Below are 15,327 nucleotides of genomic sequence, written 5' to 3' on the forward strand. Positions count from 1 at the left end.
GCAGAAAATAGCTTGTCTTAGCTGGCAGACCGAGGTACAGATTCTCTTTGTAGCATGTTGCAGTAAACCTAGCATATTTCTTTAAAATATGTTTAACATTTTTAGTTTGTCTTCTTGCTCTTACACCTTTGTTTTTTCTAGCCTTTTCTCTGCTTTTTAACTACAGAGAGAGTACATAATACTGTCATCAGATGAAGGTGCTTGTATTCCATAAAGTTACTTCTCATTTCTGTATTTGAAAAAATGGACCAGGGGAGGTCTTGGTGGATGGCATTTTTCTCAGCATTTGGATAACTTTTTTCCTATACCCTCTCCAGTTCCCAGCCTGGTTTCTCCCTCTCCTTTCCCCCCAAGTGTGGACACTAGAACTGGATGCAGCAGCCTAGTATCAGTTTCATCAATAAAACATACATATAAAAGTAGGTGAACTTTTTTGTGTATTTCCTTAGCATGCATTGGGATTTAACATTGAATTGGCTATGATGCCTAGATATATTTAACTATAATTCAGCGACTGCCTTTTAGTGTATGTTGTAGTTGATGGTTCTTGTTTCTGGACTTAGAAGACTGCATTTGCTTATATTAAAGTGAAACTGAAGTGAAATTTATGAAGAATGGGCAAGTTGTATCTGTAGTCATCTTGTGGGGTGGTTTTTGGCTTTGTTTTATTTTCCCCTACATGTTTTTGATGATTATAGAGGTAAGCGGACCTTGCATGTTACTGGCCTACCGTTTTCCATAAACTGGAATTTTGAAGTTACATTTTTAGGGATTTTTTGAACTATTTTCCAGTAGAAAGCAGCGAGGGTACTGTTTTAAGAAACTAATTTATGTGAATTGCTATTGCAGGAATCTTGTGCCTTTGACCAAATAAAAAATGTTTTCTGAAACCAGCATCGTGGATGTTAATTCTGAATGTAATATTAATTCTGCTAATGCCTTTTATATGCTCAATTCATGTTACCCTCTCTCCTATGGAAAAAGTACTTGAAACTTAACTCTTTGGGGAGCTTTATCACTGAAGGAAAAACCTTTCAAACCATGCCTGCACTCATGGAGGGATCCATGTCTGCATTGTTTAGAACTGCATGAAAAGAATCCAGTACTCCTTATTCTGCATCAGTAGGGCAGAGTAAGTTGAGATCAACACTTTTGTTATTTACCCACAAACTAACAACTGCACAAGAGGGGGGGAAAGAGTTTCTACCAGCTCTCAGTGCAGATACGAGTTTGCACATGCTTGCGAAGTTTTGTGTAGTTTATGGAAAGTGGAGGGACTGGTTACTTTTTGTATTGAGCTGCAATTTTTTTATTATTCTAAACCTGCAGAAACTGATTTGCTATAGTGCTTTGTGAGTTAGGTGTATGCAAGAGTTCGTTTTTCACCTTCTGTGTGTATTATGTTCCACTCTTCTGCATGAAACGTTCTCTAGATTATAAGCTTTCCAAAGGTTTTTTTTAAATAGTATTTTTATCTTCTTGTGAAAATATTGTGACATTTGTTCTGCTCAACTTATGTTGCATTATTAGTAAATTCTTTCTTGGGTGGGGGATATGACTGTGGAGCACAAGGCAATATCTTTCAGCTGTATGTTACCAACTTGAGGAAACCTGAATGTCTTCTTCAGTATGTTTGAAGAAAATATCAGAGGAAGAAGTTTTCCTCGGTGTTTGCAAAATAGTGCATTTTGTGAATTGGGCTCAGTGAGTCTTGCCCATTTTTTTTATGATGTGGCAGACAGATTAAAAGGAAATCTGGAGATGAAGAGGTTAACATAAAAGACATGTAAAAATTTGTTACATACAGGGATGGGAGTAGCAAACTGAATTCTGGCATACGTTTTCATTGATTTTCTGCTCTAATTGTCCGCTGTGACCATAACCGCTACGTATCCAATCGGTCTTGTAAAACTTTTCTTATGAACCCAGAGTGATAGATGATGGCAACTGAAAACCATGAAATTTTGTTGTGCTTAAATTTAAAATGACCACCTCTTGCTCTGGAAATGATCTGTTGGTTCTTTTGCTGTTTTAGTAAAGTACTATTTGATTTGATCAAAACTATAGTCTGGGTTTCTGGACAGCTTTCAGTAAGTCAAATGAAGTAAAACTCTTTGAAATAAAATAATTAATTTCTTGAAGAATAGAGAACTAGTTGTTAAATGTCATTAAATATTGGATGTTTTCGTTTAGTTATCTATCTTCACAGTACTTAAGCATGCACAGAGTACAGTTTGGAAAAAATATAGAAACAGTACATGCAGTGTGTGTTATAACACTGATACTGTTTTGATTTTAGAACTTATTCTTGAAGAAATAACTAGTCAGATCCAAAAAGTATTTACCAGTTTATTTAGTATAACTGATATTATATTAAATCACTTATCTTACACAGTATAAAGTTCCTATAGACCCCCTAAAAGCTGTGTGACAAATACAGAAGTTTTTGCTTGACACTTTGTGGATTTGATGGTGTTTCAAAATATGGAAAGCAGTCTTTTCTTGTTTAAATACATCTAGCTGTATACGGTTCAAAAATGCTTCAGAGTTTTTTTCAGAAACATCTACATTTTTGGTTAAAAGGTGCTTTCAAACACAACATCTTTAAGTAACTATAAAGATAAAAGGAGAGTTTATATTTAAAGTTTGTTTACTGCATACTAGCTATAATCAAGGATTTTAATTTCTGAACTTGGAAAAAAGGGGAGCATGTCACATTTCTTATTCCTATGTTTGTGAATGGCAGTCACAAGAAAGGAATGCAAATGGCTACGTAGCTTTTTGAAAGAAACACAAGGCAACTTAACTTGACGGGTAGTAATAGGGCAGATTCCAGATTCTATGAGAGAAGGTGGGAAACATGCTTTGTGTGGTTTTGTCGACATAACTTGAAACTGTGGGGATTTCATCTTTGTCTGATCTGTTAGAACTGTGTCTGTGCAGGCTGAAATGTTCAGAGCAATTTGTATTCCATGCATCTACCAGCTGGTCTGGTTGGTTTTCTCTCTCAATGGTAGTAAGAAAATCTTTTAAAACTTGCTTGAATATGTAGACTATTTCCCAGGGTAAAACATCATTTTCTGCCAAAACTTCACGAAATCTAGAAACAAACAAAAATTGAGATCTAATCATCAGTGTTGAAACTCTTCTGTTTCCTCTCTGGTCTTTTGAGGGGAGGGAAAGGCGGAGGAAATGACTGCATTCTGGTGTCATTTATTCCTTGCTGCCACATTTCCCCACACACCTCCCCCAAAAGATTGTAAGAGGAAGAGAGCTTTAACAATGCACTGGATGCAGTCCAGCTATTATGAGGATTGAAAGCTATTGTTATTGGGTTTGCTTTTTTTGTTGTTTTTTTGGCCCATCTGGGTAACTTGATTTAAACTGACTTTGCCCTTAGGTATATTCTGGGTTTTAAAAGGCACATAGGCTTGTTCTGTCATTTCTACATGTCCCTAGAAAATGTATTTAAAATACAGGCATAGGAGAATTTTTCGTTGTAAAATATAGGGGGGGGGTGTTTGTTTTTAAAAAATGGGAATTAAAAAATTTTTTTTTTTACACTGATTTGGTAGCTTTAGAAGCTTTCAGATATTATGGACAGTGAAGCTGGGTCTCTGCGTAACAGTGCATTGCAATAGTGCTATAATTTGATTTTTGGTTATTAGCTTACTATTTAATAAATACTGGGGATAAATAACAGGAAAAAAATGAATGCATTGAGAGGTCACATGTTTAAGCATGTGAGACTTTCCATGTTTTGAATTAGACGAGGAAAATCCTGACTACACACTTCCTTCGAGTACAACATATTAAAGTAAAGGTGTAATATCTAAAACACCTGTAAAAATGTGTTCCAGTTGTTGGTCATTGTTACTTTGGAAGAAAGATTGGAACCAAATATAAGCTTGGATTAGGTAGAAGAAATTTCTTACTTACGATAGAGTGCTCGAAGTTAGAGAGATATGAAACAATTACCTGCTGAGAACAGTTCCTGTTTGGCAAGGCTGGATTTGTGAACACAGAACTTCGAGCTGCCGTTGCTCAGTAGCTGGAATTGTTGCTTGAGGGTTTTGGTAGTTCTTCAGCCAGTTGTAATCCATGCCAGTCTTCTGGACTTTTTGTTCATTTTCAATCTCTTGCACTAATCTTTCACGCTCTTTCAGGTGCCATTTCAATTCCCTCAGTAGGGTTTTTGTAACTACTTCTGATCCAGGATATCTTGTTTGTTTGTAGGAGTCATTTTTTGACCACTTCATCCAGCCAAAAAGTGGCATTTTTAAGCTGTGAGGGGAGGAAAAAAAAATTTTGCTTATTTCTGTACAACCAATAGTTATTTATACTTGTAGACTTCCTTTTTAGCAACTGAATGTTTAAAGGAAACTTTATTAATGATCCTAAAATATTTTGCAGAACAATGTAAGTAGTGATAACAGTAATTGCCAAGCCATAACTAAATCTGACAAGCCTTATATATTACACTATTTTCCACTTGTTTTCTGAGTTAACATAACTATGTGAAGTTTATAGCATTTAAAAGTGCATATCTATAATCTTGGAAATATTTCATTTTTTATCCTGGTAGTATATATGGGTTTAAAAAAAGAAAAACAAACCCACAACCAACAAACACAAAAAAACCAAAGCAAAACAAACCCCCCAAAAACAAACAAGCAAACGCCACAAAACCAAAAACCTTCACCAAAAAACCCAAAACCAAACAAGAACACCCCCCACTTCACCAAAAAAACCCAACAAAACAAGAACAAAAAACCCCCCAACAAAACACAAAACCACAGACCTCCAAAATTTGAGTTTATCTGCACATTTTAAAAGTTATTAAAAAAGTCAGGTTCTGGAACTCGGCATGATCCATTTTTAAAACTTCTGCATCAGTTTTTATTTTAAATAAATTCTTGTTTACATAACCTGGAAACTGAAATCTGGTGGAATACGCTTCTAAATTGCAGTTTGTTACAAGTCATGCAGACACAAGCATACTAATTGGAGTAAAATAACATAAATTACCTTTGCAGTTGTCTGTGAACAGTGTTGTTTCAGGTTGGTTTGCTTGAAGGTCTCTTATTCTAGCATATCCTGTTTCCAGGCTGTTACTACTGCTGGAAGAAAACAAGGTTTTTCCTTTTTTTCTTTTTTTCTCTTCATTTACTCGAACTGTGCTTAGAAAAATGGCTTTATGTACTGAGTATGACAGTTTAAGGTTTTCTGCTTTTAAGGTTCTTTTTCATCCTCTGTACCAGAGAGAAGTAGTAATCCATTTAACCTAACACGGTCTCTCAAATACTTTCTACAAAGTCCATTAAGATCTCCTACCTTTTGAATTGAGTTCTGCCGATGGCAGCAATTTTAAAAAAGATGGTAACAATTTCAAATGCTTGTTGCTAAATCCATCCAAAGGTACTGTTGGTAGTGAGATGAATAATGATAGTCTGAAGCAACTACAGACGTGCTTCTAGCTAACGTTAAGGCTGTCGTATGATGTGATGCTTGGCTGTGCATAGCTGTAGGTCACAGTTTAGAGCAGTATTTTTATGCCTGTAGAGTGCTAAAAATAACTGTTGCTTTTATCATCAAACTAAACTTTCAGGCCATTGAGATGCTGCAAGACTTTTCTCCCATTAGAGGGGGATCAGGCTGTTCTACTGTCATTTTTAAACAGCTAAGAATAGTCTTTCTCTAGTGAAGATCATCTAAAGCCTTTGTTAAGTGAGTGTTGACAGAAAAGAGCTATTTGACAGTTGCTCAGGATTTTGTTGCTATATTAAATACTTCTTCCAGATGAATTTCATTGATCTCATGGTACTACACTTTTTCATTACTGCGCATAGCTGCTAGCATTTTCAATTAACATTTCAAATGTATTTAAAGAAGCCAGTCTGTAACACCTATGGTGTGCCATGAACAACACATTAATCTAATTAAAGGAATAGAATGATAAGGACATGCAAATTGAGGTCAGACTGATCTAAAAAGCCCAGAATTGTAAGTCTCTTACCATAGACTTTGCTTCTTTCTCAACTGGCTGTCAGTTGCCTGCTCCCTCTTTCCTTGATGAGTATTTTGAGCATATCCATTTTTAAGGTTCATTTTCAGGGATGGCATCGTGCACGCTAAAGGTCGCTGAAGCAGCCATTTTCCGTTCCAGTTATCTGGTCTCTTCCTATTAATCTAAACAGTAGGCATGGTATACAAAATGCCTCCTCTTCTGCTCTTTCTTGTCCTAATGACCGTCTTTGCTCCTGTAAGTATTTTTCATTCCTACTTTTTTGCCTCCACTGGTGTATTGAACTGTTGGGAGAACAGGGGTTCTGTAAATTTGTTCTAGATGTCATACAACATAAAGGATGACGTGTATGGCGGTTATTAAAGCTGATATTACTATACATTGGGAAAATTCAAATGTCAGTATTAATCCTCCTCAGCTGGAAGGTTTTCACATTACATTGTATGTGGTACTATGAAAAAGGAAGGGAGCTAGGTTTAAGATGACAGAACTGACCTGACAGATTTTCAGATGAAATTAAAATGCTCCTTGCCACCTCCTTTACAGCACAGTTAACGTCACCACTTTTTTTTCCACTGTATCAGATCTGAAAGTAAACTGCTGTACAGTATAAAACCATTGTGTAATGTCTTTGCGAATTAGAGATGCATACTGGGAGGTGCGCAAATTAATAAAACAAGAAACCTACAACCAGGTTTTTTTTGTTTGTTTGGAAGGGTGGGCTTGTGGTTTTTTTCTTAATCTTTCATTGTATCATCAAATTTTGTGAGGCAGGATACTCAGAATGACATTTCCCTTTCCATTGGTAGGAGAACATTAAAGCTGAACATTTATATTGCTTCTACTTTTGTATGTATTTCAGATCTCTATTCAGGAAGAGATGACTGCTCAAGTGAGGCTGGCATTGGGAACTTGAACTTAAAAGTAGAGCAGTATTTTATGCAGTTGCTAGCCAGTGGTTAATCCCGAAAGCTTTTTGGAGAGTTACAGTTCCCTCCAACTATCCCTAAATTGTTCTGCAGTGCTGTGTCAGGATGGAAGTTTTAGCTTGAGTTTAGCTGATAGTGGGTCTGTTCCCTGAAGGCATTACTGAGTTTGTCTTTATTTGTAACTAGAGTTATTGTTATGATTTCACCTGGGGGAGGAAAGGCTATATTTTGTTTCCTCTCATTAATTTTAGGCAGTTCCTAAAATTACAACAATAAAATTACAATGGTGTGACGTCTTTAATACTTATCTTTTAGGTTTCTTTTTTTTTTTTTAATGTTCCTTGACTCTATCATTATTTGGGAAAAATGTTTTGGTCTCCCTAACATTCATCTAGTAAACTTGCGCTTTTCTACAGTTTGTAAATTTAGATAACTCAGAGATGCTGTGTTTTTAGAAGTGATTTATGGTCTTAAGCTTCTGAATCTCTCTTGTCTTTGGCATTTCATCTCATTACTCATTTCTGTAAATTTTCTAAAAGTTTCAGTCCTAGCACTTTTGGTATGCTACAGCAAGAAAGAAATATTTCTATCATTTCAATTTCCCTTTTACGAATTTTTTTTTGCTGGTATTAGTGACTGAAACACATCATAGTACTCAAGTGAGACCATAACATCAGTTATATAATAAGTAATTTTTGTCTTTTTTAATAAGCCATAATTTATTCTGCCACTGCAGCAGAGCAGTTGTTTGTTAATTGATTTATTTTTCCTGTAAATTAACTGTAATTGGCTGTGTGTGTAACGTAGAATGTAAATTGAAGATTTTTTTGAACTATTTTTTAAACTTTCCTTCAACCTTCTTTTACTTTGTTTTCCTAGTTTTTGAGGCAAGGAATGTAATGAATTCCTAATGCATCTGTTATTTCTATAACTTAATAATGTTCTTTGACCTGCAGTGAATGATACCTCCTCTTACACAGGTAAATCAGAAGGCATGTCTTTTCATGTCAGCATTTCTTATGCTTTCTCTTAAGATAACCACTCCTTTTTCTGTAGCATGTTTTAAGCTTGTTTTGCTTTTGTAAATCAATTCAGTTGTAGTGGTCTCTTCTTTCTTGCTATGGCAGGTCCAGGTTCATCAGCAAAGAGCCTTATTCTAAAACAATAGCCTTACAAGAGCACATGGTAATTGAAAATTGATTGGGTAAATAAGGGTGGCAGCCAGTGGATAAAATGGGATTTCTTTCCTTGCAGCCCTGTGTAAGACACAGGTTATTTCTTTCTATTTTAAAAGGGCTATGTACAGAACAGACATTTTTAAAACCTTGGTGATGGCTTATTTTTATTCCATGGACTTCTTGGTACCAAAAAAAAAATGTCTTCTGAAGTGTCAGTGTCTTCCTCTTTCTCCTATACTTGTTGTTCTCCACTTAACCCGGAGTAAATGGGAGGTTCAAATCAAACAGTTCTAACTTTTTGAACTAGTTGTCAATTCTGCCAGTTTACAAAGATGTTTCTCAATCAGTTGTCTAGGAGGCTGTGTAACCTGGTTTGTGGAGATGTTAGATGAGGGGAGGAGAAAAGAGGAAATCTCATTTTTCTTCTTTCTTAAGAGAGTACAAAATACTTTTTCTAGCAATTCCATAAGCAATAACTAAATGATTGTATTGCACTGTGTGTATGGTTTCCACTGCAGATCACTCTAGCTATGTAAGTAAAATACTCATGTACTTCTCAGAAGACTTTTATTGAAACAACAGTAGAAATGGAGTCCTGTGGAGAAGCTCTGATTGCATGGCCATGCAGCTAGATGTGTTGGTTTGTGTCTCCTGTGCCTTCAGACCATATGAAGAATAAATGCTTCACCTTAAGAGTGATTGAATCGAACTAGGCAATCTAAAACAGAGGTTTGCATGGCAGGGCTCATGTATAAGGAGGTTGTTAAATTTGTGCATCAGTATGGGTGAATGAAGACAACCACACGTGAAATGATGGAACAATCTAAATTAATCTCTGCAATAGTGATTGTGCTTTGTTGTGGTGAGGAATTCTTATGGGTTGTGGTGGATATATTTGGTTTCCCCATGACTTTTAGCTATGCTGGTTTCATGACATTTGGCTTAGAAATACAGAAGTGAGGAATCATTGAAATAGCTTAATTTACATTCCCATAGTTACATGAATACACAAATTAAGCATAATTTACATGAAATTTCTCTAGAATAAATTAATATGGGAAGGTGTGGGGGGTTTTCCCTACTGGCTTCAGTAAACATAGACACAGCCTCTAATTTAGAAGGTGATCTTCATAATGACTGACTTTATGGATCACCAGTCAGAATAACAAGCATGCCCTGGTGCATGTGGCAGAACAGTTCCTACTGGCACCATGTGCTCTGTTTATTATTTTCTTTCACCTTTAAATTAAATTAAATATGAGGCACCGTTCCATTTACTGCTTGATTCAGTCTGGTTAGTAGGAGGCATGTTTAGGGAGTCTGTTACTAGTTCTTTCTTGACTGAGGGGAAAGGAGCATCAATCTGGTGTGGTACTAGTTCATGTTACCTGTAAAGAATTCCTCTTAAGACAGTGCTGCATCCATGGTGGCAGTTGTGTTCTGGGTGTGTTTTGTACTGAAGAGGTGCATCTAAACTCAGCACTTGCTGTGAGAACCCTCAGTTTCGAAGTGGTTTTGTTCAGCCACATGTGTGGCTTGGTGTGAAAGCATGGAAGTTCAGTTCATGGCTCTAGTCTTTAATCTGAAAATATCTGGTACTCAGAATGTGTCATCTGTACTAGGAATTCCCCTTTTGCCTCATCCTGTTTGACATCACGATTGTGAGGGGGGAACTTGATGGTTAAGATATTCTGGAATAAAATAACTGGTATGAGGCTGCTAAGATTTCACATTTACTTAAGTAGAAGTATTGCTTGCTTTTAATGTTCTTCAGGGTTAAAACTTCTGAATCTCTTCTTGTTGATACTCTTACAGATTTTTATTTTACCAACTAGGAGCCCTCAGCTCTATGGTGAAGGCATAGCACAACTACAGAGTAAGAATATTTACGTACACCTGTGATGTAAGTACAACAGTCAATATAGGGATTTAAATAGCTGAAACTTACCACAGGGAAACAGAATGAGTCACTGTGGGATGCATGTTTTGAGGGTGCTGAATATGCCTGGATTTTATCTTTGTTGATACAATAGCAAAGTATAACTCCAAAGGAGTACTTGAAGAATAACTGTGAGGTGGTTTTGTGGATGTTTACAGGAAACTTCCTCTAGTATAAGCTGTAGCATTAGAGAAAAGTGGATTCTTACTTGAAAATTATTATCTAACCTCAGTATCAGCTACTTTAGAAGATGGGACTGTTTATGGCAAGGTAATATTTCTTAGCTAAAAAAACGTGACAAAATATGTTTATTTTATCCTGTCTGATGCTTTCTGAAATCTCTTGAAAGCTTTTTTAAAAAGCTGAGTAAAATAATCTCTTTAACACAGGAAACTTAGATATTTGCATGATGTGTGGTTAAACAAAGTTAAAGTTTTACATTCCGATTATGACCTTTCAATGCTACTGTGAGAAATTATTCACTGTAATGCAGAAGGCATATTCTTGAAACAGACTTATTCTTGAAAATCTGGAATTCTCACAAAGAATAAAAATTCTCTAAGGATCAGCTGTTTTGCCAGTCTAGTGTTTTCTTATGAAGAAGTATTGTTCTGTAACTGTATTCTGGGAGAAAAAAGCTGCAAATTCAAGTCAGCTCTGAGTACAGCAAGAAGACTTTAGTCTTAATGTGTGTCTTAACATCACATGCACAAAGGAACTTCCTAAACTGACAACCAGATCCTGTAATAAAAAACAGTCTAGTTAAACCTGGGGCTACTAATATGCCTGTCTGCAAAAACTACAAATTCAGTACTTATTTGTGCTGATTGAATGTGCTGTTGGACAACACACCTCTGACAGAATGCCAGTTTGAGAAGTTTTTGGTGCTGCACAGCAGTTAGCCCTCCTGTTTTGTTGTGCCATGGGGCTGTGCCTTTGAACTGCCTCACTGAAGTGATTCTAGGTAAAAATGAAACAAACCTTTCAAAAACACTTTCATTTAACCAAATACTGCGCTGATGTGAGCAATGAGGTGTGACAAATGGTGAGAACAGGTGGAGGAGAAGCTTCTTACTCTTTACTTTCGAAGATTTTTATGGCATCTGTACCATCTGAGATGCTACTGACTCTTGCAATTGAAGGAGGCACTCTCTATGAATGAGACTGATGATGACACACCAGGAAATTGTCATCGTAATTCTTATTTGCCCAAAAGTGTTGATAGCAGGTCATAAACATTGCTAGCTAGCTAAGATTTCAGCACACTGGCACAGTGGTGTGTGTTCCATATTTCTTAGCATCCGTGGGTAATACAGTCACATACTGTGGTTTGCCGCCTTGGATTTTGTGTGAAGGGCTGATGCTTCAGCATTGTGGGTTAAGCCTAGTAGGTATCTAAGCACCCCACAGCCTCTTGCTGACTCCCCACTCGCCCCCAGTGAGATGGGGGAAGAGGAATGGAGGCGTGAAAGCAAGAAGACTTGGGGTCGAGACAAGACGTTGCAGACTCCCTGGTCTGTTTGGGGCCGGGGGGCGCAATGTGGGAAACGGAGAAGGCCTTGATGCTGTGCAAACACTGCTCAGCAGTAACTAAAACATTCCTGGTTTAGGAGTGTTATTCTGGTCACAAATCTAAAACACAGCCTCATAGAGCTGCTATGAAGAAAATTAACTCTATCCCAGCCAGCCCTAGAGCGGTTACATAGAAAGGTTACCAATGCTACCAGTCATCTGAGAAAAGCGTGATTTTGTTTTTGTAGCTATCCATAGCTGGCAGGTCGGATGATTTGCTTCCATTTATAAACGCAGCCTCACTCTTTGGATTTAATGATCAACTTTGCAGTGCGTTTTTCTTTTGATTTGACAGAACAACTTGCTGTAGCTGTTTCGGGCTGCAGACAGATGGTGAGTCTACCTCCTCTGATCACTTCAGACAGCATTTGACTACTGTTTTTGCTTTTTAACAACTATGAAGAAAACTTACCATGAGCCTACATGAGTGGCCTCTTGGTAAGACTCCTTGTTTGGTCTTTTGCTGTGACAGATAACAGTAATAATACTCTTTTAACAGTGTTAACTGACAGAAAGTTGAGTAAGCTATCATCGTACTTCTGTTGCTGTGATCAACAAAATCAGGACATGTTTGAATCTGAATTCTTCCAGTTGGACTCTGTAGCATTAATGTCTCTGGTGCTGGTGACACTTCACTAATAGGGGAGTTTTTTAATGCATGGGCATTTTTTAATGCAGTGCAGTCTTACATGCATTGTATTTTATTCAGAGATTTATTTAAGCTGGATTTTGTCAAGTTGGTAACCAAATACTTTTAATTTTCTTGTTATGGGGTTTTTTTAATGTTGTTTTTTTTTTTTTCCGGTATTTGGCCAAATTCCTTGCCTTTGTGGCTAGAGGGAAGGGATGAATCTTGAAGTTTTAAGAAGTGTAGATGCTTTGTGAATGTTGCTAAAGGATCAGAAACAATGCTTGATAGAGGAACTGTGCTTTTGGTTTAAGTTAATAAATATGAACACCCATCTAACTTCTAATTCATAACTAATTATAACTGTTAATTTACAAAATTAACTGTGGTAGAGCAGTAGTTCCTGTGTGGCTCATCACCAGCTGCCTTCCAAACATCCCAATTTGAGCTATGGCTACAGAAATAGGAGCTCATTAACAGCTCATCTCCAAGAAGAGTCCAGTTCTTTGAAGTCCAGCAGTTCATCCCAGTCTCCCCCACTGGCATAAAAATCCTAGAGCAGTAGAGTGTAAATTTGAGGATTTGGGCTGTTTTGTCCTGGCATTTGTGGTTGTTATTTTTCATGAATTTTAACTGTACATAAGGTGGAAGATGGAAGGTCTTACAGGGCTATTACTTTCACGTAGAAGAAATATTTCTGAGATGTAGCGTTTACATAGTTTATCTAAATCCAAATGTTTGCATTTGAGTTTTTAAGGATTTTGCCGAAGTTGTTTTAGTGTGCTCCCTCTCCCCAGTTGGTTAAGGTTTTAAAACAAGAGCTCTGAATAACTGCTGTGAGGAAGAGCAGTGCAAGCCTTTAAGATGCCTGTATACGAAGACTTTATCATTAAATCTAGTTAACTATGTTTTAGGACAGCTCTCTTCAGTGGAAAAAAGCATGCACCTCATTGATTCTTAGACTCTTAAAATAATCTGTAAATCACTTTGTAAAAATCTCTAGTATTTAAAAGATTTCACTTACTCTGAATTCTACTAATAATCTTCTATTTTTGTGACTGAAGCCTTATGGTTTTTGAATGACAGTACATTATTTCTTTACAGTTAGTGTATTTCTGCAGGTAAGACCAGTCTTCTAAAAGTATGGAACACCAACTGCCAGTCAATAGCAAAGTAATTTTTAGTATGTCCTTCAGTAAACCCGGTGGAAGGTTATTTACTGTCGTGGCAAATGTTCAGTTATGTAAAGTGTCACATTATTTTAGTTTCAGAAAAGATGCTTTGAAACAGTCTACTTTATATATTGTATTAAAATTGTACAGCAAAATATTGCTGTGTGTGCTATAAGGCTAAGTGTTTTTTCAAGTGAATCCCCCTCCAAAGATCTCTAGTAGGTGGACAGCTTGTGTGTGTGATAGAAGCCATGACTTAGGGTGGTCCTTCTCTTGTCATCTGTGAAATGAGTGACACTAGTTTTGTGTTTAACTCCGAGTCCCATGTGAACAGAGATTTTTGTGTCAAATGAGGCAGAACATAAATAAGCAAAAAGTATATCTATAAGAATTTTTAAAAACACAGCCCTAGAACACTTATATTTTTCAGTTGTTTGCCTCTAAGACAGAAATGTTCTTGAAGTTATATGGCCTTGAATAGGAGCTTCTACCACAAATTTAAATAGTTAATAGAAATGTATCTTAAGATAGAATAGAAAATAGAAAAGCATCTTAATCCTTGGAATTTCATTACATACTTGAATATTTTTTTTTTATACAATCAGGTTTGAGTAAGCAGTGTTACTATTTTCAGGGAATAAGACTGTATGTATCTGTTCATTTAGTAAGGCTTTTTTAAAGCATTGCTTAAAAGACATTAACTGTGTTCGGTATATGCATTGGCATTGTAGTGCATGTCGCTGAAAAGAGCCAAATAAATTATCTGTCACAGTTATAGTTGAGATCGGGCAATTGATTCTATTTTTGATAATTAAGTGTATGCAAAAATGCTTTGGTTAATATTTCAAATGCTCACATATAATTTACCAAGTGTACTCTGTTATGATGGCCTTGTTGACTTATTAGAGGTCATTCTATAGCTTGAAGAAAAGGAAGACCTTTAGCTGAATTTATTTAAGGAAAGGCAGGCACCCTCAGTGTATTTGAAAGCATTTACAATTGGATGTGTCAACAATTTCTGGTGTTAAACTGTGTTTCCCTTCTAGTAATTCCCCTGAAGTGGCAGCTGTATTTAATTTTATGATTATGACACTGAATTCTCCTTTAAATCCAAGTAAGAAATATTTTAAAAGATTTTTGTCCCAATCATATGCTCAAAATTAGTTTAAGTAGTCATATGTACCAAGATCAGTCACGCTTCAGAGAACTGTTGTAGTAGTTAAACCACATGGTGAGGAATAAAGCAAGTATACCGTTATCTTTGTAAGAAACAGTGGTAATTCTCTTTCAGAGAGAGGCATGCTGTGTACTACCTTTTTGCCTGGATAGAAGGCCTCTTGCTGGCCGCTGCTTGTCAGACTCAAACTTCCTATGTTGGCTACTTTTGAAAGTATTTTCCAAAATGGTAGGTCTTGAGATGTGTACACCTTCATAGGTAGCTGACGTGTTATGTTTTACAGATACTAGGACATATCAAAAGTTACTTGTTGTTGAGTGATGCTACTGATTGATCCTGTTCTCAGTGCTTTATAATTTTGTCTGCCTTTGTCCACTTAGGGTGGACATAATGTCATATGGTTTGTAGGTTCAGCCACAGAAATCTGACCACTTCTGAGGATGAAACATGCCGTTGATTTGAATGAGATCAAACTCTCACCTTTTTTAAATGATGAGGAAGGAAGGAGAAACAGAACATCTGAAGTTCCCTGCATTTCCTTAAATTGATGACTTTAAATTTTCAGTAGTTGTGTTAGTCACAAAAGTGCTTTTTACTGCCTCTTAATTTCATAAAACTCTGAATGTGTTTCATATATGCAGCTGAAAAGTTGCTGTTTGCTAATGTTATAATGTATTTGGGGGATCAGAAGACATGGAGGAGACTAA

The 15,327-nt window shown here is 36.5% G+C and overlaps 2 protein-coding genes across 4 annotated transcripts in view; one reads left to right on the forward strand and one right to left on the reverse strand.

Annotated features, from left to right (window-relative positions):
• Window positions 1-15,327, forward strand: part of TDRD9 (tudor domain containing 9) — an 89,914-nt gene that overhangs the window by 4,377 nt on the left and 70,210 nt on the right. The gene's annotated exons all lie outside the window — the stretch shown is intronic.
• Window positions 2,353-6,240, reverse strand: RD3L (RD3 like). 3 transcript variants are annotated; one of them, XM_074825258.1, is made up of 4 exons: window positions 6,017-6,240; window positions 5,029-5,120; window positions 3,979-4,284; window positions 2,353-3,100 (listed from the first exon to the last, which is right to left on the reverse strand). In XM_074825258.1, exons 3-4 carry the CDS (start codon window positions 4,275-4,277, stop codon window positions 2,803-2,805), a joined length of 597 nt encoding a protein of 198 aa, XP_074681359.1. In that variant the 5' UTR covers window positions 4,278-4,284; window positions 5,029-5,120; window positions 6,017-6,240; the 3' UTR covers window positions 2,353-2,802. The 3 variants fall into 3 exon arrangements, with proteins under 3 accessions (XP_074681359.1, XP_074681360.1, XP_074681357.1); XM_074825259.1 differs by having other exon boundaries at window positions 5,029-5,117; window positions 6,017-6,050; XM_074825256.1 differs by lacking the exon at window positions 6,017-6,240 and having other exon boundaries at window positions 5,029-5,393.

The sequence above is a fragment of the Strix aluco genome, chromosome 4 (genome assembly GCF_031877795.1).
Source record: "Strix aluco isolate bStrAlu1 chromosome 4, bStrAlu1.hap1, whole genome shotgun sequence".
Classification (NCBI taxonomy): Eukaryota; Metazoa; Chordata; class Aves; order Strigiformes; family Strigidae; genus Strix; species Strix aluco.

Coding starts and splice junctions, on each gene's coding strand:
- RD3L (XM_074825258.1), bottom strand. CDS start 4,277: ATGCCACTTTTTGGCTGGATGAAGTGGTCAAAAAATGACTCCTACAAA. Junction 3,101..3,978: donor ACAGGAACTGTTCTCAGCAG/GTAATTGTTTCA, acceptor GTTTGTTTCTAG/ATTTCGTGAAGTTTTGGCAG.